Source organism: Nerophis ophidion, linkage group LG08 (assembly GCF_033978795.1).
Source record: "Nerophis ophidion isolate RoL-2023_Sa linkage group LG08, RoL_Noph_v1.0, whole genome shotgun sequence".
NCBI classification, from domain to species: domain Eukaryota; kingdom Metazoa; phylum Chordata; class Actinopteri; order Syngnathiformes; family Syngnathidae; genus Nerophis; species Nerophis ophidion.
In genome coordinates this window covers 19,665,829-19,688,680 of record NC_084618.1, presented here as the reverse complement: position 1 = coordinate 19,688,680, position 22,852 = coordinate 19,665,829, and the positions used below count along the sequence as shown (strand labels likewise).

Sequence of the window (22,852 nt, the reverse complement as noted above, 5' to 3'; positions counted from 1 at the left end):
TAGTGAAGCATCTTGGGCATCCATAACAACCCAGCAATGCCACAGGCTGATTGCCTCCATGCCACAATGCATTGATGCAGTAATCCATGCGAAAGGATTCCTAACCAAGTACTTAGTGCATTAATTGACATTTTCAAATGTTTGATTTTTTTTGGTGTTATAAATCTTTTTTTTTTTTACTTGGTCTGAGGAAATATTCTAATTATTTGAGATATAATTTTTGAGTTTTCTTAATCAGTATGCCATAATCAGCAATATTAAAATAATAAAAGGCTTGCAATATTTCAGTTGATGTGTAGTGCATCCAGAATGTATGACATTTCCATGTTTTTCGTTTCATTACAGAAAATAAAGGACTTTATCACAATATTATTATTTTCTGAGACAATCCTGTATATATATATATATATATATATATATATATATATATATATATATAAAACATTATTTTAGGTGGCCCGCCGCATCGTTTTATGTGAGAGGCTCTTCTTTCATTTATGTTGCCTGCAAAATCCTTTTGTGTGAGAGGCTTCTTTCATTAAGTGGCCTGCAACATTATTTTATGTGGCCTGACGCTTCATTTTAAGTGGTCCGCCAAATTATTTTACGTGGCCTGCCACATCATTGTATATGATTATGCTGCATTATTTTACGTGGCCCATTGGGGTCGGCCCTTCGCTTCATTTAATGTGTTCCACCACAAAATTATGCGATCTGCTGCGATATACAGTATATCGTGGCCCATTGCCTCATTTAAAGTGGCCTGCCACATCATTTCAAAAGACCCACCACTTGATTTAGGTGGTCTTCCACTTCATTTAATGTGGCCTGCCGAATCATTTAAAAATAAAGCATTTTTTGACTAGGCGCATGTGTTATTGCTAAATGTTGAGAGAAACTGAAAATGTTGACTTGAAGATGATCTGATCCTGAGATAAGTCACGTCTCAATATGTTGGTCAAAATTAAAGTCATCAAAAAGAGTTTCCTACGCAAATTAATTTTCTGACGAGGCTTTATACATTTATATTCATATGCATTCACTGTTACATGTGGCCCTTTGAGGCCGATGTGGCCCTTTGACGGCGATGTGGTTCTCACCAAAAACAAGTTTGATCCACTTGGACTAAACAAGTCTGGTCTGATGACACAAAATCTGTTTTTAGAGACTAGGAAGGCCCAGTTGTGTCATGTACATGTTTCTGAGCTAAAGCAAGCACACACAAAAGTAGGCACTTCAGAGACAGCGCTAAGGTCTCTACCGCCCTCTGGTGACTGAAGAGGGACAGTGGCTTCAACTTGGACCTTCACAATTGTGAGAGTGACATCACCATATTTGGACAAGTTTGTTGTTTCCAGCAAGCAGATGTTTTTTGTGTTTCTGGAGCAGATTGCAGAGGTGATGTTCCCCATGGCCGACTACGTGACCGTGGAGCTGACGAGGATTCAGTGCTTGGAGGCCAGGGAGGTCATAGTGAGGACTCTGTCCGCACAGGGAGATTCCCAGGACTCCCACATCGCCGCCATTCCAAACAACCTGCTCGTGCCTCTACCTCCACTTCCGCTGCCGGCGCCAATGCACCCCCACCCCCACCCCCAGCAGCCTCACCTTACGTCCCCCCACCTTCCTCACGCCACCCCCCAACTTCCCGCGCTGCCGCCTCCAGCCCACGGGCAACCGCTCCCGCTGCACCCGCATCCTCCGCACCCTCAACCCCACCCGCGACTGCCTCACCCCGGCGTCCCTCCCCAGGGTCGGCCTCCTCATCCGCAGGCCCTCCACCCTCTTCACCAAGGTCCGAGGCCGCAGCACCGCCTGCCTCTGCAGCCGCACCCTCACCCCCACCCGGTACCTCAGAGACCAGTAAGTGCCAGAGACCTGGATGCCAAAGAGCAAGTCGCCCACCACGGGGCAGCTGTCCCACCCAACCAACTCGGTTGGGCCCCCGTACGCTCCCCGTCCTCCCAGCACCCTGTAGCCATGCAAGGCCACACCCTGGAGGCCCCGCCCCATGGCAATCCACGCTCACCCTCCCCACAAAGGATTCTACCACAGCCAAGAGGCACTCTAGTCCCGGACAACGTTGCCAAAGCCATCGCTCGGGAAGCAGCGCAGAGAGTGGCGGCAGAGAGCGGCAAGGTCTGACTGCACCTCATCACCATGCGCTAATACAGGGGCGTCCAAAGTGCGGCAAGGGGGCATTTAGCAGCTCACAAAATGAGTTGTATTGGCTGGCAGCAAATTAGCAGAAAAAAAACAACAGCAGTAAAAATGTCAGAACAAGAGCAAAAAAATCGGAATGTCACGAGAAAAAGCTGACATTTCCAAACTAATAATTGACAATATCATATTTAGTGACCTATAAAACAAAGAGTTATATTTAAATATGTATATATACATATACATATGAATGAATATATATATATATATATGTATATATATGCACATATGTATGCATATATATATGTGCATATATACATATATATGTATGTATGTACATATGTATGTATGTATATATATATTTACACAAACATATGTGCATACCGTATATAAACACATACACATGTATATATATATATAAGTATATGTATGTATATGTATAAAAATGCTAATATATGATAACAATTAAAATGTGTGTGTGTGTGTATATATATATATATATACATTTTAATTGTAATCGTATATATATATATATATATATATATATATATATATATACACATACACATTTTAATTGTAATCATATATTAGCATTTTTTTTTGTACGGAAATATCAAAATGGCCCCCTTCATACTTTGACGTTACTGAAAAAAATCCTTTAGTGGAACAGATTTAGACACCACTAATCTAAGATATTAGAAGCTCTCAAAATAAAAATAAAAATATTTACAAAGTTTAGTTAGATAATTAGAAAATAAAAATAGTACTAACTTATGAATTAATCCGTTTTAAAAATGACAACAACGATAATGTACAGTGTTAAAGGGTCCAACTGAACATTCATATTTTCATACAGGCATAAGTTTTAAGACACTAGGTTATACAGTTACACAATCAGATTATTATTAATATTATCATTATTGTTAAAATATGTAAGATTAAAAGCTGAAATGTTGTAACTAATAAATAACGATAAATATAGTCACCTGTAACACAGAGCTCACACAAAGTTTTGTCTTTAAATATATATAATACCTGTTTTTAGCATTAAAAAAATAAAACAATATTAAAATGGCCCCCGCATACTTTTGACTTTTCAGTATTGTAGCCTTTGGTGGAAAAAGTTTACACACCCCTGGTCAAAAATATTGAAATAAAAAAAAAGTTTAGTTATTTAGTTGATTACAAATAATACTAACCTATGAATTGGTTAATTTGAAAATTGACAACAATAATAATATACACTATGTGTAACTAAACAGTAATAATTTTGTACAGTAAAATATTGGACACTAAGTTAAGCAGTGAAAATGTCAGAAAAAAGAGCAAAAATGAGAAAAATCTAACATGTTCTAAGTAATAATTAAAACTACTATGCTTAGTCACCTATAACACAGAGTTGGGTCTTTACATACAGTGTATGAAAGATATCAAAATGGCCTCCACATACTTGGACTTTTCAGTACACCCTGCTGTACTCGTCGTCATGGCAACGCTGCAAATCCACTGTCTGCTTTCCAGGGGGAGCGCAGGCCTGCTGGCTACGGCGAGCGGGGTCAGACCTTCCACCAGCACCACTCGGATGAGGAAGAGGAGGACGAGGAAGGGTGTGCACGCCGCAGGCGAAGGGGACCTTCGGTGGACGAGTTCCTCCGAGGCTCGGAGTTGGGAAGGCCGGTAAGAGCGACGTGAAAGGCTGGGTAGGACTGGACAGCAGGAAGCTGGTTAGCTGCATGCACACACAGACAAGCTTGCCGGCGTCACTGTGTGCGTTCACGTGTCGTGTGTGTGTGTGTGTGTGTGCGTGTGTGTGTGTATGTATGTGGACTTAAACAACTGGCTCTTTGTGTGTGTGTGTGTGTTTGTGTGTGCCTGTCAAAAGCCTCACTATAGTCACAATGAAGAGTATCACAGCGAGAGCAGCCGCGGCTCTGACCTGTCTGACATCATGGAAGAGGATGAGGAGGAGCTGTACTCAGAGATGCAGCTGGACGAGGGACGCCGACGCAACTCGCACAACACTCCCAAGGTGCACTTCTTTGCACGTACTTCTAACTAGTCAGACAGACTCACCCCCATCCAAATACAACCTCTTGCTGGGAGTCCACTGCACAGGCACAGATACTTCACTGCTGCCTTAATTTAGTGTGTGCTCAGTTACATTAGTGTCTGTGCTCAGGTTACATTAGGGTCTGTGCTCAGGTTACGTTAGCGTCTGTGCTCAGGTTACGTTAGCGTTTGTGCTCAGGTCACATAAGTGTGTGTGCTCAGGTTGCGTTAGCGTCTGTGCTCAGGTTACATTAGCGTGTGTGCTCAGGTTGCGTTAGCGTGTGTGCTCAGGTTACGTTAGCGTTTGTGCTCAGGTTGCGTTAGCGTTTGTGCTCAGGTTGCGTTAGCGTTTGTGCTCAGGTTGCGTTAGCGTTTGTGCTCAGGTTGCGTTAGCGTGTGTGCTCAGGTCACATAAGTGTGTGTGCTCAGGTTGCGTTAGCGTCTGTGCTCAGGTTACATTAGCGTGTGTGCTCAGGTTAAGTTAGCGTTTGTGCTCAGGTTGCGTTAGCGTGTGTGCTCAGGTTGCGTTAGCGTGTGTGCTCAGGTTACGTTAGAGTGTGTGCTCAGGTCACATAAGTGTGTGTGCTCAGGTTGCGTTAGCGTGTGTGCTCAGGTTACGTTAGCGTTTGTGCTCAGGTTGCGTTAGCGTGCGTGCTCAGGTTGCGTTACCATGCATGCTGAGGTTATGTCAATGTGCATGCTCAAGTTACATTAGCAGTGTGCTCAGGTTACATTAGCATGTGTGCTCAGGTTACATTAGCATGTGTGCTAAGGTTATTTTAATGTGTGTGCTCAGGTTACATTAGCAGTGTGCTCAGGTTACATTAGCGTGTATGCTCAGGTTACATTAGCGTGTATGCTCAGGTTACATTAGCGTGTATGCTCAGGTTACATTAGCGTAGGTGCTCAGGTTACATTAGCAGTGTGCTCAGGTTACATTAGCAGTGTGCTCAGGTTACATTAGCGTGTATGCTCAGGTTACATTAGCGTAGGTGCTCAGGTTACATTAGCAGTGTGCTCAGGTTACATTAGCGTGTATGCTCAGGTTACATCAGCGTAGGTGCTCAGGTTACATTAGCGTGTATGCTCAGGTTACATCAGCGTAGGTGCTCAGGTTACATTAGCGTGTATGCTCAGGTTACATTAGCGTGTATGCTCAGGTTACATTAGCGTAGGTGCTCAGGTTACATTAGTGTGTGCTCAGGTTACATTAGCGTGTGCTCAGGTTACATTAGCTTAGGTGCTCAGGTTACATTAGTGTGTGCTCAGGTTACATTAGCGTGTGCTCAGGTTACATTAGCGTAGGTGCTCAGGTTACATTAGTGTGTGCTCAGGTTACATTAGCGTGTGTGCTCAGATTCCACCACAGAGGAGGCACTTAACAAAGCCTTCATTTCTCTTACACTTCCTCCTGTAGTCGATAGAGATCGACCGATATAGTTTTTTAAAGCCGATAAATGCTTTAAAATGTAATATCGGAAATTATCGGTATCGGTTTCAAAAAGTAAAATTTATGACTTTTAAAGACGCCGATGTACGGAGTGGTACACGGACGTAGGGAGAAATACAGAGCAGTCGCGTCTCCCAGTCATACTTGCCAACCCTCCCGATTTACCCGGGAGACTCCCGAATATCATTGTCCCGCCCGGAAATCTCCTGGGGCAACCATTCTCCCGATTTCCACCCAGGCAACAATATTGGGGGTAACTTTAACTTTAACACTGTTTCAAATATGCGCCACACTGTGAACCCACACCAAACAAGAATGACAAACACATTTCGGGAGAACATCGACACCGTAACACAACAGAACAAATACCCAGAACCCCTTGCAGCACTAATTCTTCCAGGACGTTACAATCTACACCCCCCCCCCCCCCGCCCCCCCAATTCAACCTCCTCATGCTTCCGGGACGCTACAATCTACACCCCCTGCAACCCTTTACCCTGCCCACCTCAACCTCCTCAGGCTCTCTCAGGGAGACAATGTCCCAAATTCCAAGCTGCTGTTTTGAGGCATGTTAAAAAAAAACTATGCACTTTGTGACTTCAACAATAAATATGGCGGTGCCATGTTTGCATTTTTTTCCATAACTTGAGTTGATTTATTTTGGAAAACCTTGTTACATTGTTTAATGCATCCAGCGGGGCATCACAACAAAATTAGGCATAATAACGTGTTAATTGCACGACTGTATATATCATTGTCGGTTGATATCAGAATCGGTAATTAAGAGTTGGACAATATCGGAATATCTGATATCGGCAAAAAAGCCATTATCGGACATCTGTAGTTATTACTATCTATTTCACTAATGATTCATGTTTTAAATACTGCTATCGTATATATATATATATATATATATATATATATATTGGTCGATCTCTAGCAGTCAATGATTCCAATTGTAGTTTTTTGGTAAGAATACACGTTCTGGTGGGCTTGTTTGTGTGTGTTTGCGTGTGCGTCAGTGTGTACGTGTGTTCCTGCGTGCCTGTCTGCGAGCGCTGCATGGGTTTGTTTACGTACCACTTGTCGGAGTACGTCAGTGCACATTCGTCCACACACGCCCGGAGAGTGAGCTGGTCTGCTGGGACGGCGTGCGGAGACTTCATGTTTGCGTCTGTCTGCGTTGTAGTCCGCTAACCCATCGGGAGGCCGTCACCAGCGCGACGGCGGCCGGAGGATTCACCATGGCGGACCGCAGCCGCAGAGACCGCCTCTCACCGTCCCTGCCATTGGTCAGTAAAGACTTTAGCTTTCTTCACAATGTTCACACAACGAGATTTTGAACCACAGGATTAAACATGAGCTAATGAATGACCATCAGTATGGGTTCAGGAGTAATCGATCTACATCCCGAGCAGTGATGGACTTTGTGGAAAACATAGCTACAGCGATAGAAAAAAAGCAACACAACGTTGGTGTATTTATTGACTTATGTAAAGCTTTTGACACAATTGATCACTCCTGCAAAAATTGGAAAACTATGGCATAAGAGGTGTTTCACAACAGTGGTTAAAGGCCTACTGAAATGAGATTTTCTTATTTAAACGGGGATAACAGGTCCATTCTATGTGTCATACTTGATCATTTCGCGATATTGCCAGATTTTTGCTGAAAGGATTTAGTAAAGAACATCGACGATAAAGTTCGCAACTTTTGGTCGCTAATAAATAATAGATAGACAGACAACATTCACACTCACATTCACACACACAAAAAAAAACTGTACGTGTATGATTGTTGATATGTATAATGATTAATAAATGGGTTATACTTGTATAGCGATTTTCTACCTTCAAGGTACTCAAGTGAAGTGAAGTGAATTATATTTATATAGCGCTTTTCTCAAGTGACTCAAAGCGCTTTACATAGTGACACCCAATATCTAAGTTACATTTAAACCAGTGTGGGTGGCACTGGGAGCAGGTGGGTAAAGTGTCTTGCCCAAGGACACAACGGCAGTAACTAGGATGGCACAAGCGGGAATCGAACCTGCAACCCTCAAGTTGCTGGCACGGCCACTCTACCAACCGAGCTATGCCGCCCTCAAAGCGCTTTGACACTATTTACACATTCACCCGTTCACACACACTGATGGCGGGAGCTGCCATGCAAGGCCCTAACCGTGACCCATCAGGAGCAAGGGTGAAGTGTCTTGCTCAAGGACACAACGAACGTGACGAGGTTGTCAGAAGCTTAAAGTTAAAGTTAAAGTACCAATGATTGTCACACACATACTAGATGTGGCGAAATTATTCTCTGCATTTGACCAATCCCCCTTGATCACCCACTGGGAGGTGAGGGGAGCAGTGGGCAGCCCGGGAATAATTTTTGGTGATTTAACCCCCAATTCCAACCCTTAATGCTGAGTGCCAAGCAGGGGGGTAACGTGTCCCATTGTTATAGTCTTTGGTATGACTCGGCCAGGGTTTCAACTCACGACCTACCGATCTCAGGGCGGACACTCTAACCCAGGGGTCGCTAACCTTTTTGGCGGAGAGAGCAATAAAAGCCAAATATTTTTTAAAGTATTTCCGTGAGAGCCATATATATATATATATATATATATATATATATATATATATATATATATATATATATATATCCATCCATCCATCCATCCATCATCTTCCGCTTATCCGAGGTCGGGTCGCGGGGGCAGCAGCCTAAGCAGGGAAGCCCAGACTTCCCTATCTCCAGCCACTTCGTCTAGCTCTTCCCGGGGGATCCCGAGGCGTTCCCAGGCCAGCCGGGAGACATAGTCTTCCCAACGTGTCCTGGGTCTTCCCCGTGGCCTCCTACCAGCTGGACGTGCCCTAAACACCTCCCTAGGGAGGCGTTCGGGTGGCATCCTGACCAGATGCCCGAACCACCTCATCTGGCTCCTCTCGATGTGGAGGAGCAGCGGCTTTACGTTGAGTTCCTCCCGGATGGCAGAGCTTCTCACCCTATCTCTAAGGGAGAGCCCCGCCACCCGGCGGAGGAAACTCATTTCGGCCGCTTGTACCCGTGATCTTATCCTTTCGGTCATGACCCAAAGCTCATGACCATAGGTGAGGATGGGAACGTAGATCGACCGGTAAATTGAGAGCTTTGCCTTCCGGCTCAGCTCCTTCTTCACCACAACGGATCGATACAACGTCCGCATTACTGAAGACGCCGCACCGATCCGCCTGTCGATCTCACGATCCACTCTTCCCCCACTCGTGAACAAGACTCCTAGGTACTTGAACTCCTCCACTTGGGGCAGGGTCTCCTCCCCAACCCGGAGATGGCACTCCACCCTTTTCCGGGCGAGAACCATGGACTCGGACTTGGAGGTGCTGATTCTCATTCCGGTCGCTTCACACTCGGCTGCGAACCGATCCAGTGAGAGCTGAAGATCCCGGCCAGATGAAGCCATCAGGACTACATCATCTGCAAAAAGCAGAGACCTAATCCCGTGGCCACCAAACCGGAACCCCTCAACGCCTTGGCTGCGCCTAGAAATTCTGTCCATAAAAGTTATGAACAGAATCGGTGACAAAGGACAGCCTTGGCGGAGTCCAACCTTCACTGGAAACGTGTCCGACTTACTGCCAGCAATGCGGACCAAGCTCTGACACTGATCATACAGAGAGCGGACTGCCACAATAAGACATTCCGATACCCCATACTCTCTGAGCACTCCCCACAGGACTTCCCGAGGGACACGGTCGAATGCCTTCTCCATGTCCACAAAGCACATGTAGACTGGTTGGGCAAACTCCCATGCACCCTCAAGAACCCTGCCGAGAGTATAGAGCTGGTCCACAGTTCCACGACCAGGACGAAAACCACACTGTTCCTCCTGAATCCGAGGTTCGACTATCCGGCGAAGCCTCCTCTCCAGTATATATATATATATATATATATTTTTTTTTTTAACACTAAATACAACTATATGCGTGCATTTTTAAGAAATACCAACATTTTTTGAGTATAATAAGTCTCCTATTCTTTTTAATAACATTGTTATTCTGAGGCTAACTAACAATAAATAAAATACTTCTTACCATTAATGCGACTTTTTGAACAGGTGCAGTAGAAACCGGATGGATTTATGAAAATGCATGAGAATGTTTTATATTTTGAACGTCATTTTTGACACTGTGATTACCAGCGGAATTATTCATTGCTTATCGTGTTAAGCAATGTCAGCTAAGATTTATCTGAGAGCCTGATGCAGTCATCAAACGAGCCACATCTAGCTCTAGAGCAATAGGTTCCCTACCCCTGCTCTAACCACCAGCCCAGTGGTTCTTAACCTTTTTTCAGTGATGTACCACCTGTGAACATTTTTTTAATTCAACTACCCCCTAATCAGAGCAAATCATTTTTGGTTGAAAAAAAGAGATAAAGAAGTAAAATAAAGAACAATGTCATCAGTTGTATAACAATATTGCTCATTTGTAGTGGTCTTTCTTGAACTATTTGGACAACAAAATATAAAAATAACTTAAAAACTTGTTGAAAAAAAACAAGTGATTCAATTATAAATAAAGATTTCTACACATAGAAGTAATCATCAACTTAAAGTGCCTTCTTTGGGGATTGTAATAGAGATCCATCTGGATTCATCAACTTCATTCTAAACATTTCTTCACAAAAAATAAAATCTTTAACATCAATATTTATGGAACATGTCCACAAAAAATTTAGCTTTCAACACTGGATATTGCATTTTTGCATTTCTTTTCACAGTTTATGAACATACATTCATATTTTGTTGAAGTGTTATTCAATAAATATATTTCTTAAGGATTTTTGAATTGTTGCTATTTTTAGAAGTTGTTTTTTTTTTTTTTTTTTAATCTCACGTACCCTTTGGCATACCTTCAAGTACCCCCCAGGTGTACGCGTACCCCCATTTGAGAAACACTGCACTAGGCCACTGAGCAAGTTTTGGTTGTAGTGAAGTTGGTAGAAGCTGGGGATCGAACCAGGAACCCTCAGGTTGCTGGCACGGCCTCTCTCCCAGCTGCACCACGCCCTACTGTGCTGTTAAATTGATCACACAAAATGGTTGATTATATGACCGAAATAAACTAATTTAATGCATTCATTCTTTTGACAAAACATTCTATGATAAACTTAACTATATTGCAGAAATAAGGTAAATATAATTTATAAATACACAAACATAACCGTTAAAGGTAGGTGACATGTTTTAACTATGTTGTCAAAACTCTGAAAAAAAAAAAAAATCATATGCGGATAAATGAAACCCGCCATTTTATTTCTAAATATAAGTAATAAAATACATGAGAAAAGTACTTGAAAATAAATAAATGGAAAATAATGCCTATATTTTTTTCAGAGTTATTGTTAGTGATTAATCAGTGTTTAAAAAGAGTAAAAGGAAAGTTCGAGGCTAAATAGTTACCGTGTTTGGTAAAGCAGTGTGTAGGCGTGTTCTAGAAGGTTCCATGACGTTGTTAGCGAATGCTACGGCTAACACGCAAATGTAGCACTTATTCCCCTCTCAAAACAGTCAGTGGCTTCATCGTTATGGTTTTCTGAGGTGGCGTTTGCTGTTCGCTGTCGAGCCTTTCCGATGAAGATGAATACTTTAGTTGCGATAAAATCAGTAAACTTTCCACAATGACTTTGGGGAAAGCTGCCATATTCGAAAGTAGGCGGGGCTAGTTAGTTACCTGACTGCCAATTGGCCACAGTAAGCTGTCAATCAACTCCCCTCAGCTGTACACAAACGAATTTTTTTTATTTCATTCGTATATTTTCCTAATAATCTTTTTAAAAACAATGGTCAAAATATCACTGACTTTTACAAAATATACTCAGTCTAAATTTAAATTATTCATATCTTTTTTGTTATAAGTTAAAGCAGGGGTCACCTGCTTTAACTTATAAGGACCAGATGAGTCGCCCTGGCCTGTTCTAAAAATAGCTCAAATAGGAGCACTTACCAGTGAGCTGCCTCTATTTTTTAAATCTTATTCATTTACTAGAAAGCTGGTCTTGCTTTGCTCGACATTTTTAATTCTGAGAGAGACAAAACTCAAATAGAATTTGAAAATCCAAGAAAATATTTTTAAAGACTTGGTTTTCACTTGTTTGAATAAATTCATTTATTTTTTTACTTTTCTTCTTATAACTTTCAGAAAGACAATTTTAGAGAAAAAATACAACCTTAAAAATGATTTTAGGATTTTTAAACGCATATACCTTTTTACCTTTTAAATTCCTTCCTCTTCTTTCCTGACAATTTAAATCAGTGTTCAAGTAAATTTTTTTTTTTATTATTGTAAAGAATAATAAATACATTTTGATTTAAATCTTCATTTTAGCTTCTGTTTTTTCGACAAATAATATTTGTGAAATATTTCTTTAAACTTATTATGATTAAAATAAAACAAAAATATCTTCGCAAATCTAGAAAATCTTTAGAATCAAATTTAAATCTTATTTCAAAGTCTTTTGAATTACTTTTAAAATTTTTGTTCTGGAAAATCTAGAAGAAATAATGATTTGTCTTTGTTAGAAATATAGCTTGGTCCAATTTGTTATATATTACAACAAAGTGCAGATTGAATTTTAACCTATTTAAAAGATGTCATCAAAATTCTAAAATTAATCTTAATCAGGAAAAATTACTAATGATGTTCCATAATAATTTTTTAAAATTTTTCAAAAAGATTCGAATTAGCTGGTTTTTCTCTTCTTTTTTTCAGTTGAATTTTGAATTTTAATTGTCACCAATTGAAGACAAACTATGTTTCAAAATTTAATTTACAATTTTCTTCCTGTTTTCTCCTCTTTTAAACCGTTCAATTAAGTGTTTTTTTCATCATTTATTCTCTACAAAAAAACCTTCCGTAAAAGGAAAAAAAATGTACGACGGAATGACAGACAGAAATACCCATATATATGTATATATATATATATATATATATATATATATATATATATATATATATATATATATATATATTTAATTAAAGGTAAATTGAGCAAATTGGCTATTTCTGGCAATTTATTTAAGTGTGTATCAAACTGGTAACCCTTCGCAATAATCAGTACCCAAGAAGTAGCTCTTGGTTTCAAGAAGGTTGTTGACCCCGGAGTTAAAGTAAACCATTGTTACATATGGGTAGTTGGCATTAGCAATATGGAAGGCATATCTGTAAAATAAAAAATAAATATTTATTTACATGAAACCAGTATTCTCAGACAGTTCTTGTAAAGACGATTCCACTGATGAAAGTACCATTTTCCTGTGTTAAATATTAAGGAAGTTATATATGGCGGCTAATTTATGTCTTTATTACGAAAATAATTTTTGACACTGAAATTAAGTAACACATTTTTTTGCATTTCATTTTTGTGAACTGATTTCTTTTTTTTACATTAAATTATGCTGACAATTTTAGTGGAAAAAAAACTGGTAGCAAAATGTGTGTTTCAAAATTCAGTGTATTAAAATTAGTGTATACAATTGAGTTTTTAAAAATCCAGTGTAAAATAATCCAGTGTAAAAAAAAATCAGTATATAAAAATCAGTGTTAAATAACACAATGTGTAACAATTCAGAGTAAAAAAAAAAAATCAGTCTGTGTGTGTGTATTTTGTGTCTTGGATGATTTTTGTTGTGTGTTTTGAAGACGGTCCCCGGGAGCACCGCTCGCCCACCTACCTGGACGAGTCGGAGCCGGAGGAGTCATTCCGGGTGTTCGTGGCGCTCTTTGACTACGACCCTCTGTCCATGTCCCCCAACCCTGACGCGGCCGACGAGGAGCTGCCTTTCAAAGAGGGACAAATCATCAGGGTGAGGACTTTGATCGTCAGACATATTGTTTCCAGACACACTGTTTCCAGAAATATTGTTTACTCAAATGTTGTTTACAGACATATTGTTTACGGACATATTGTTTACGGATGCAGATATACGGGGACAAAGACACAGATGGCTTCTACCGAGGGGAAGTGCGAGGCAGGATGGGTCTGATTCCGTGCAACATGGTGTCTGAGATCCGTGCAGAGGATGACGAGACCATGGAGCAGCTCATCAAACAGGGTTTCCTGCCTCTCAGCACCCCGGTGGACAGACTAGGTACTGACCCAAAATATGGTTGATGTCGTTGACTTATTCATTTGACCGACACCGTGGTCTTTGATGGAGCTTACTTTTAACGCACATGTTGATGTTACTTGTAAGGAAATGTTCGGCTAGTTTTCATTTCTCTCTTCAGAGCTCTCCACATTTGAAATAATTACTCATCCAAATTTTTCCTGAGATGTCAAATCAGAAGTCAGCATTGTGTCATGTGCCAGGCTGTTCATTGGCTCAGTCACTTTCACTTCCTGTTTGTTTTTGAAATGTATTTACTTACATGTCCCATACTACATCAATTAATTCTTGACTAAGTGTTCTTCTGTAAGACATACCAATGATCTCATTCTTACAGTCCTTCAAATACATGTCAGACATACCATTGATCTAATTATTTTTACAGTCCTTCAAATTTATGTCCAAATACATGTCAGAAATACCAATGATATCATTCTTACTGGCCTTCAAATTCATGTCAGACACACCAATGATCTCATTCTTACAGTTCTTCAATTCATGTCAGACATACCAATGATCTCATTCTTACTGGCCTTCAAATTCATGTCACACATACCATTGATCTCATTGTTACAGTCCTTCAAATTCATGTCAGATATACCAATGATTTCATTCTTACAGTCCTTCGAATTCATGTCAGACCTACCAATGATCTCATTCTTACTGTCCTTCAAATTCATGTCGGATATACCAATGATTTCATTTTTACAGTCCTTCAAATTCAAGTCAGACATACCAATGATCTCATTCTTATGGTCCTTCAAATTCATGTCGGACATACCAATGATCTCATTCTTACTGTCCTTCAAATTCATGTCGGACCTACCAATGATCTCATTCTTACAGTCCTTCAAATTCATGTCAGACATACCAATGATCTCATTCTTACTGTCCTTCAAATTCATGTCGGACCTACCAATGATCTCATTCTTACAGTCCTTCAAATTCATGTCAGACATACCAATGATCTCATTCTTACAGTCCTTCAAATTCATGTCAGATATACCAATATTTTCATTCTCACAGTCCTTCAAATTCATGTCAGACCTACCAATGATCTTATTCTTACTGTCCTTCAAATTCATGTCGGACCTACCAATGATCTCATTCTTACTGTCCTTCAAATTCTTGTCAGATATACCAATGATTTCATTATTACATTCCTTCAAATTCAAGTCAGACATACCAATGATCTCATTCTCATGGTCCTTCAAATTCATGTCAAACATACCAATGATCTCATTCTTATAGTCCTTCAAATTCATGTCAGACATACCAATGATCTCATTCTTAGAGTCCTTCAAATTCATGTCAAACATACCAATGATCTCATTCTTATTGTCCTTAAAATTCATGTCAGACATACCAATGCTCTCATTCTTATAGTCCTTAAAATTCATGTCAGACATACCAATGCTCTCATTCTTATAGTCTTTCAATTCATGTCAGACATTCCAATGATCTCATTCTTACTGTCCTTCAAATTCATGTCGGATATAACAATGATCTCATTCTTATTGTCCTTCAAATTCATGTCAAACATACCAATGATCTCATTCTTACTGTCCTTCAAATTCATGTATGATCTAATTCTTACTGTCCTTCAAATTCATGTCATACATACCAATGATCTCATTCTTACAGTCCTTCAAATTCATTTCAGACATACCAGTGATCTCATTCTTACTGTCCTTCAAATGAATGTATGATCTCATTCTTACAGTCCTTTAAATTCCCGTCAAACAAACCAATGATCTCATTCTTACAGCCCTTCAAATACATGTCAGACATACCAATTATCCTATTCTTACAGTTCAAATTCATGTCAAGTTATTGATTCTGATGTTGCATTACCGTACTGTATATTATTATATTGTATAGTACTGTATTGTCTTGTACAGTTCTCTCGATTACTGTTTTGTATTGTATAGTACCATATAGTATAGTACTGTATTATATAGTACTGCATCGTATTGTACTGTATAGTACTTTATTGTCTTCTATAGTAATGTATAGTATTGTACTGTATTGTACAGTCTTGTGTAGTATTGTATTGATATGTATTCTACAGTGCTGTATAGCACTGTACAGTAATGTACTGTCTTGTGTTGTACTGTACTGTACTGCAAGTGTTTCTGTGGCTCTGTGTGAACGAGTGTGAAGTGCTGTGCAAGTGGTAGTGCAGAGTTTGTGTTTTGTTTATTTGTATTTTATTGTATTGTATGTTTGATGTTTTCTGTATTTGTGGGGACCCCTTGAAAAGGAGACACTGCATGTCAAGGGACTAATTGGACTTAACAATAATATTCAAGGAAATGTGGTGAACTGTGATGATGTGATTTGCAGAGCAAAATAGGAGAGGTCTCCGTCGAGGTGAAGCCTCCAGGAGGATGGTGGCGTTGTACGACTACGACCCTCGAGAAAGCTCACCCAACGTTGATGTTGAGGTACCACCAACCTATGCAACCTTTCTGCCAACCATAGAAATGATCGGTGTTGGATAGTCTCTCGCTACATGTAGCCACGCCACCTAGCTTCACTGTATTTCCCGCTATAGCATGACGCTAGTCTTGCTACTTTTTCAACCAGTGGAGATTCCTGCTGCTGAGCTATTTTAAGACCCTTGTAGTGAGGTAGCACCCATCAGAGCTACACCCTAAACAGAAGCAAGAGAGAAGAGAAAAAGAAAAGAAAGAGAAGAGAAGAGACAAGAGAAAAAAAGAGAAAGAAAAGAGAGAGAAGAGAGAGAGACAAGAGAAAGAAAAGAGAGAATAGAAAGAAAAGAGAAAAAGAAGACAAAAAATAGAGAAGAGAAAGAAAAGAGAAGTGAAAGAAAATAAAAAGAAGCGAGACGAGACATAGAAGAGAGAGAAAGAGAAGAGAAAGAAAAGAGAGAGACAAGAGAAAGAAAATAGAGGGAGAAGTGAAATAAAAAAGAGAGAAGAGAAAGAGAAGAGAGAGGGGCAAAAGAAAGAACAGAGAGAAGAGAAAGAGAAGACAAAAGAGAGAGAGAAGAGAAAGAGAAGAGAGAGGGGCAAAAGAAAAAAAAAGAAAATAGAGACGAGACATAGAAGAGAGAGGAGAAAGAGAAGAGAAAGAAAAGAGAGAGACAAGAGAAATAAAAGAGAGAGAAGAAAATAAAGAGAAGAGAGAGAAAGGAAAAGAGAGAAGAGAAAGAGAAGAGAAAGAAAAAAGAGAGAAGACAAACATAAGAGAGAAAATGAAAAAGAAAAGAGAGAGACGAGAGATTGAAGAGAGAGGAGAAAAAGAAAAGATAAGAAAGAAAGGAGAAGAGAAAGAAAAGAGAGAGACAAGAGAAATAAAAGAGAGAGAAGAAAATAAAGAGAAGAGAAAGGAAAAGAGAGAAGAGAAAGAGAAGAGAAAGAAAAAAGAGAGAAGACAAACATAAGAGAGAAAATGAGAAAGAAAAGAGAGAGACGAGAGATTGAAGAGAGAGGAGAAAAAGAAAAGATAAGAAAGAAAGGAGAAGAGAAAGAAAAGAGAGAGACAAGAGAAAGAAAAGCGAGAGAGACAAGAGAAAGAAAAGCGAGACAAGAGAAAGAATAGAAAAAGAAAAGAGAGAGAAGAAAGAGAAAGAAAAAAAGGTTACTTAGCTTACTACCTTTCCCAAGGAGGTTTCCCATCACTGGGAATGATATCGATACATATATATATATATATATATATATATATATATATATATATATATATATATATATATATATATATATATATATATATATATATATATATATATACATATATATATATATATATACATATATGTATATGTATATACATATGTATATATGTGTATATATATACATATGTATATATGTATATATATATATGTATATATAGATATATAGTATGTATATATACAGTATATTATATATATAATATACTGTATATATACATACTATATACATATATATATATACATATATAGTATATGTATATATATACATATATACATATATGTATATATGTACATATATACATATACTATATATGTATATATATATGTATATATACATATGAAGAGTTCATACGCAAAAACCGATAAACGCCATTTTGATAAAGTTTAGCCCAGCCTCGGTAATATATAGTCCACCACTTCTATTGTGGTATACCAAAATCAATTTGTTTGCAAATGCAGACAAATGCCGCTTTTAACGTCATTTAGTTCAGCGATTTATTGCAAAGGCCGATAAGCGCCATGGATCATTTATCACAAAAGCCGATATATCCGTTTGCCCAACCAGCGCTGCAGTACGGGATCACGTGACAAACAAAATGGCAGCGCGCTCGGACTCACTCAGTGTTGTTATCCACGCATGAATAATTTGGAAGCTTCTCCTGTGAACACTGTTAAGCCAGCGAAAAAAACTGACGTGTTGAAGTTATTTGATGTTGGCGCTAGCACGCGTGTCCGTGAGTTTTACACCGCTGCGTTAAACGATGTTGTCGAGCATGGAGCTAATGTCGATAGCGATGATGAGTGAGCTGTTATCTGCACAGGAGTGTTTTTGATAGGCAAACCAGGTTGAGCATTTGTGGTTGTTTTATTAATAAAACATTGTCTTCATTGCAACACTGTTTTTTTGTTTTTTCATTTTGTGCTGAAAAGCACAAGGTAAATATGTGAGGTCACAGTTCCAAAAAAGCATGTCCGGTTAGCAAGTACGAAAAAACAATGTTCGCAGGGACAGCTAGATTTATACGTACCAAGGGATCGAAACTGTTAAATAATGAAGTAAATAAATGTGAACAGTTGTTACCTTGAAATGTGGCTTTCGATAAATTTCACGTTCTGTTTTTCTCTCTATCTTTATCTTGAATATTATGCGAAATAACGACCGCAAAGAAAACGATTTTGGAGATATCTGTTTTTGCAACATATCATAATTTGGATATATCTGCTTTTGACGTAAAACCACATCAAACACTCTTATTTGAAAGCCATTCATTACATCAGCATTTCTTAAAAGTTTAGGCTTTCATGACTTGCTTATGTTGATATTAAATAAACCATTGTATGCTTGTATATGTACCGGCAACACCAGCAGGCAGAAAATCGTTAATATACAGAATCGGTCAAAATGGATTTATCTGCTTTTGCATATGAACTCTTCATATATAGTATGTATACATACAGTATATTATATATATACATATATATATAATATACTGTATGTATACATACTATATATATACATATATATACACATATATACATATATACATACATACATACATACATACATACATACATACATACATATATATATATATATATATATATATATATATATATATATATATATATATATATATATATCATTTTGTCTTCTGATAGGCTGAGCTGACCTTCTGCACGGGTGACATCATTGCGGTGTTTGGCGACATCGACGAAGACGGCTTCTACTATGTGAGCGATTGATCTGTTCTCCAAACACCATGTTTACAGTCTGGGTGGAGAAGACGTAGTGTTTAACATTTCTTGTCTGTGTCGACATTTGCAATGCCAAACAATCAATGTGTTGACGGCAGTATGAGTGGTCCTGATGGCAATGTTTCATCAGGGGGAGATCAATGGCCATCGCGGTCTGGTCCCCTCCAACTTCCTGGAAGAAGTGCCTGACGACGTGGAGGTGTACCTGACCGACACGCCCGCCCACTTCCCCCCCGAGGAGCCCACCAACCGGCTCCCCGCCGCCAACTCGGCCGCCCCCGTCCCGGATCCCAAACGGGTACATCATCATCATCACCACCACCATCACCATCGCCGCTCTCAGCGCTAACGCCCATTCCTTCCTCTCTTTCTCTTTCTCCCTTTCTCTCTCTCTCCTTCCCTCGCTCTCTCTCTCTCTCGCACTCTCTCCTTCTCAATGTCCATATATGGAAGTATTGTTGACGCAAAACTATTTGCAAATGTGTATCTCAGTCTGTGCGTCAGTACTCCAAATCTCATGTCCGTGTGCTAATTTGTGTGTCTGTGTCTCAATGTGTGTGTCCGTAATCAGATCCCTGTGTGTGTGTGTTTCAATTTGTGTGTGTAAATTTTTTTTAAAAAACATCTGTCTGTTTGTAGTTAGATCTGTGTGTGTAAAAAAAAATGTGTGTCTTTGTATTCGGATTTGTGTGAAGCAGGAACTCTGATTGGCGGTCTTTTTACAGGTGGCTTTTGCGACAACTCTGCCGAGTAAGATGAGCAGGTGCAAGGCACGTAAAAAGACAGCCAATCAGAGTTCCTGCTTTACACAAATCTGAATACACAGACACAGCCTTTTTTTTTACACACACACAAAGCGAGATATGGACACACAACTCTTACACGACATGCAAAAGTCACATGTAAACAGACAGCCAATCAGAGTTCCCAGTTCACACAAATCTGAATACAGAGACACACCCTTTTTTTTTTTACAGAGACACACACACATCAACGCATGCACGCACACACACACAAATAGAAATACGGAGAAACAAATCTTACACAGCATTAGTGTCGCAAAAGTTACGTGTAATACGACAGCCAATTAGGGATCCTGCTTCACACAAATCCAAATACACAGAAACACACTTTTTTTTTACACACACACAGATCATGATACGGACACACAACTCTTACGCGGCCTGCAAAAGATACATGTAAACAGACAGCCAATCAGAGTTCCTGCTTCACACACATTTGAACACAAAGACTACCCTTTTTTTTTTATCACACACAAACAAATCGCGATACGGACACACAAATCTTGCACGGCAGAAGTGTCGCAAAAGTCACATGTAAAAAGACAGCCAATCAGAGGTCCTGCTTCACACGAATCCGAATACACACACACAGATCGTGCTACAGACACACAACTCTTACACGGCATGCAAAAGTCACATGTAAACAAACAGCCAATCCGAGTTCCTGCTTCACACAAATCTAAATACACAAACACACCCTTTTTTTTTTCTTTCACACACACAAATCGAGATACCGACACACAAATTTTACATGGCAGAAATGTCGCAAAATTCACGTGTAGAAAGACAGCAAATCAGAGGTCCTGCTTCACACAAATCTGAATACACACACACACTCTCACACACACAAATAGAAATACAGACACACATTGAAACACGCGTACACAGAACTAATTACACAGACACAAATTAAGATACAGACACACAAATTAGTACGCGGACACGTGAATGAGATATCAGACGCACAGATCGAGAAAGAGTTTTGCTACAACAATACTTCCATACCATCTCGGGCTTGCTTGTGTGTGTGTATGTTTGTGTATGTGTGTGTGTGTTTGTGTGTGTGTGTGTGTGTGTGTGTTTGTGGCTGTGGTGACCAACTAACAACCTCCCTTGCTGCTCCATCTGTGAAAAGGAAGTAGAGAAAAAGTGCAGTGTGACAACCTTTCTAAGTCTCAGAGAAAGGAAGAAGCAAAGCCTGCATTCGGACAGAGAGACAAACGAGGCAAACGAGAGGACGCAGGCGCTGCGTGGAGGCGGGGTTGTTCTTGCATGCTCATTCCTTCCATTTGTACCTCTTTGCACTCAACACCCTCACGCGTTATGGCGTGCGGCAACGATAACGAGTAAGTGCTAATTGCTAACATTGACCGGAAGAGCATGCCTTTTTTGCCAACCGATCCATTTTTTGTAATGTTGTGATTCTGGGAACGAGGCTTTGTTTCTTTTGTGTTTGTTGCACACACATCAATCGATTTTTTTTTTTTTTCCAGCTTCAAAATTTAACCACTGAGACATCCCAACTGTGTTGTTACAATGAACAATAAACAACAAATAAAAGCAAGCAAAAAAAAAACAACTTTTGATATTAAAAAAAAAAAAGCTTCCTTTGACACGATCTTGTGTGTTGTTGTGTGTGTCAATGTTTTCATTGTGGTGCGGTGTGTTTCTTCTCTGATGGTGACCTTACGCCGCTGCATTTTTCTTCCTTTTTTTCCCCACCCTCGCCTCACCCCCGCTTGGCCAAACTATGACAAAACAAAAGGAAAGGGACAAGTGTTCATCTCACACCATCTGCCCCGCAGCAACTTCAGATACCAAAAGCAGCTGCTCTACTTCCACAGATGCACTTTGAACTTTGCATTTCTTTCTGCAAACCCTGTTTCCATATGAGTTGGGAAATTGTGTTAGATGTAAATATAAACGGAATACAATGATTTGCAAATCCTTTTTAACCCATATTCAATTGAATGCACTACAAAGACAATATATTTGATGTTCAAACTCATAAACTTTTTTTTTTTTTTTCAAATAATAATTAACTTAGAATTTCATGGCTGCGACACGTGCCAAAGTAGTTGGGAAAAGGCATGTTCACCACTGTTACATCACCTTTTCTTTTAACAACACTCAATAAACGTTTGGGAACTGAGGAAACTAATTGTTGAAGCTTTGAAAGTGGAATTCTTTCCCATTCTTTTTTTATGTAGAGCTTCAGTCGTTCAACAGTCCGGGGTCTCCGCTGTCGTATTTTACGCTTCATAATGCGTCACACATTTTCGATGATAGACAGGTGTGGACTGCAGGCGGGCCAAGAAAGTACCCGCACTCTTTTTTTACGAAGCCACGCTGTTGTAACACAGGCTGAATGTGGCTTGGCATTGTCTTGCTGAAATAAGCAGGGGCGTCCATGAAAAAGACGGCGCTTAGATGGCAGCATTTGTTGTTCCAAAACCTGTATGTGCCTTTCAGCATTAATGGTGCCTTCACAGATGTGTAAGTTACCCATGCCTTGGGCACTAATGCACCCCCATACCATCACAGATGCTGGCTTTTGAACTTAACGTCGATAACAGTCTGGATGGTTCGCTTACCCTTTGGTCCGGATGACACAATGTGGAATATTTCCAAAAACAATTTGAAATGTGGACTGGTCAGACCACAGAACACTTTTCCACTTTGCATCAGTCCATCTTAGATGATCTCGGGCCCAGAGAAGCCGGCGGCGTTTCTGGATGTTGTTGATAAATGGCTTTCGCTTTGCATAG

General features: G+C 39.7%; 1 protein-coding gene across 1 annotated transcript in view; it reads left to right on the top strand.

The window, feature by feature from the left end:
* rimbp2a (RIMS binding protein 2a) overlaps positions 1-22,852 on the top strand; it is a gene marked incomplete at its 5' end in the record, with an annotated part of 62,121 nt that overhangs the window by 30,143 nt on the left and 9,126 nt on the right. The window contains 9 exons of the mRNA XM_061907395.1: positions 1,390-2,139; positions 3,682-3,837; positions 4,043-4,189; positions 6,849-6,951; positions 13,360-13,523; positions 13,640-13,808; positions 16,173-16,273; positions 19,186-19,257; positions 19,412-19,579. Coding sequence (XP_061763379.1) covers positions 1,390-2,139; positions 3,682-3,837; positions 4,043-4,189; positions 6,849-6,951; positions 13,360-13,523; positions 13,640-13,808; positions 16,173-16,273; positions 19,186-19,257; positions 19,412-19,579 — 1,830 coding nt within the window. The remainder of the gene's footprint in view (positions 1-1,389; positions 2,140-3,681; positions 3,838-4,042; positions 4,190-6,848; positions 6,952-13,359; positions 13,524-13,639; positions 13,809-16,172; positions 16,274-19,185; positions 19,258-19,411; positions 19,580-22,852) is intronic.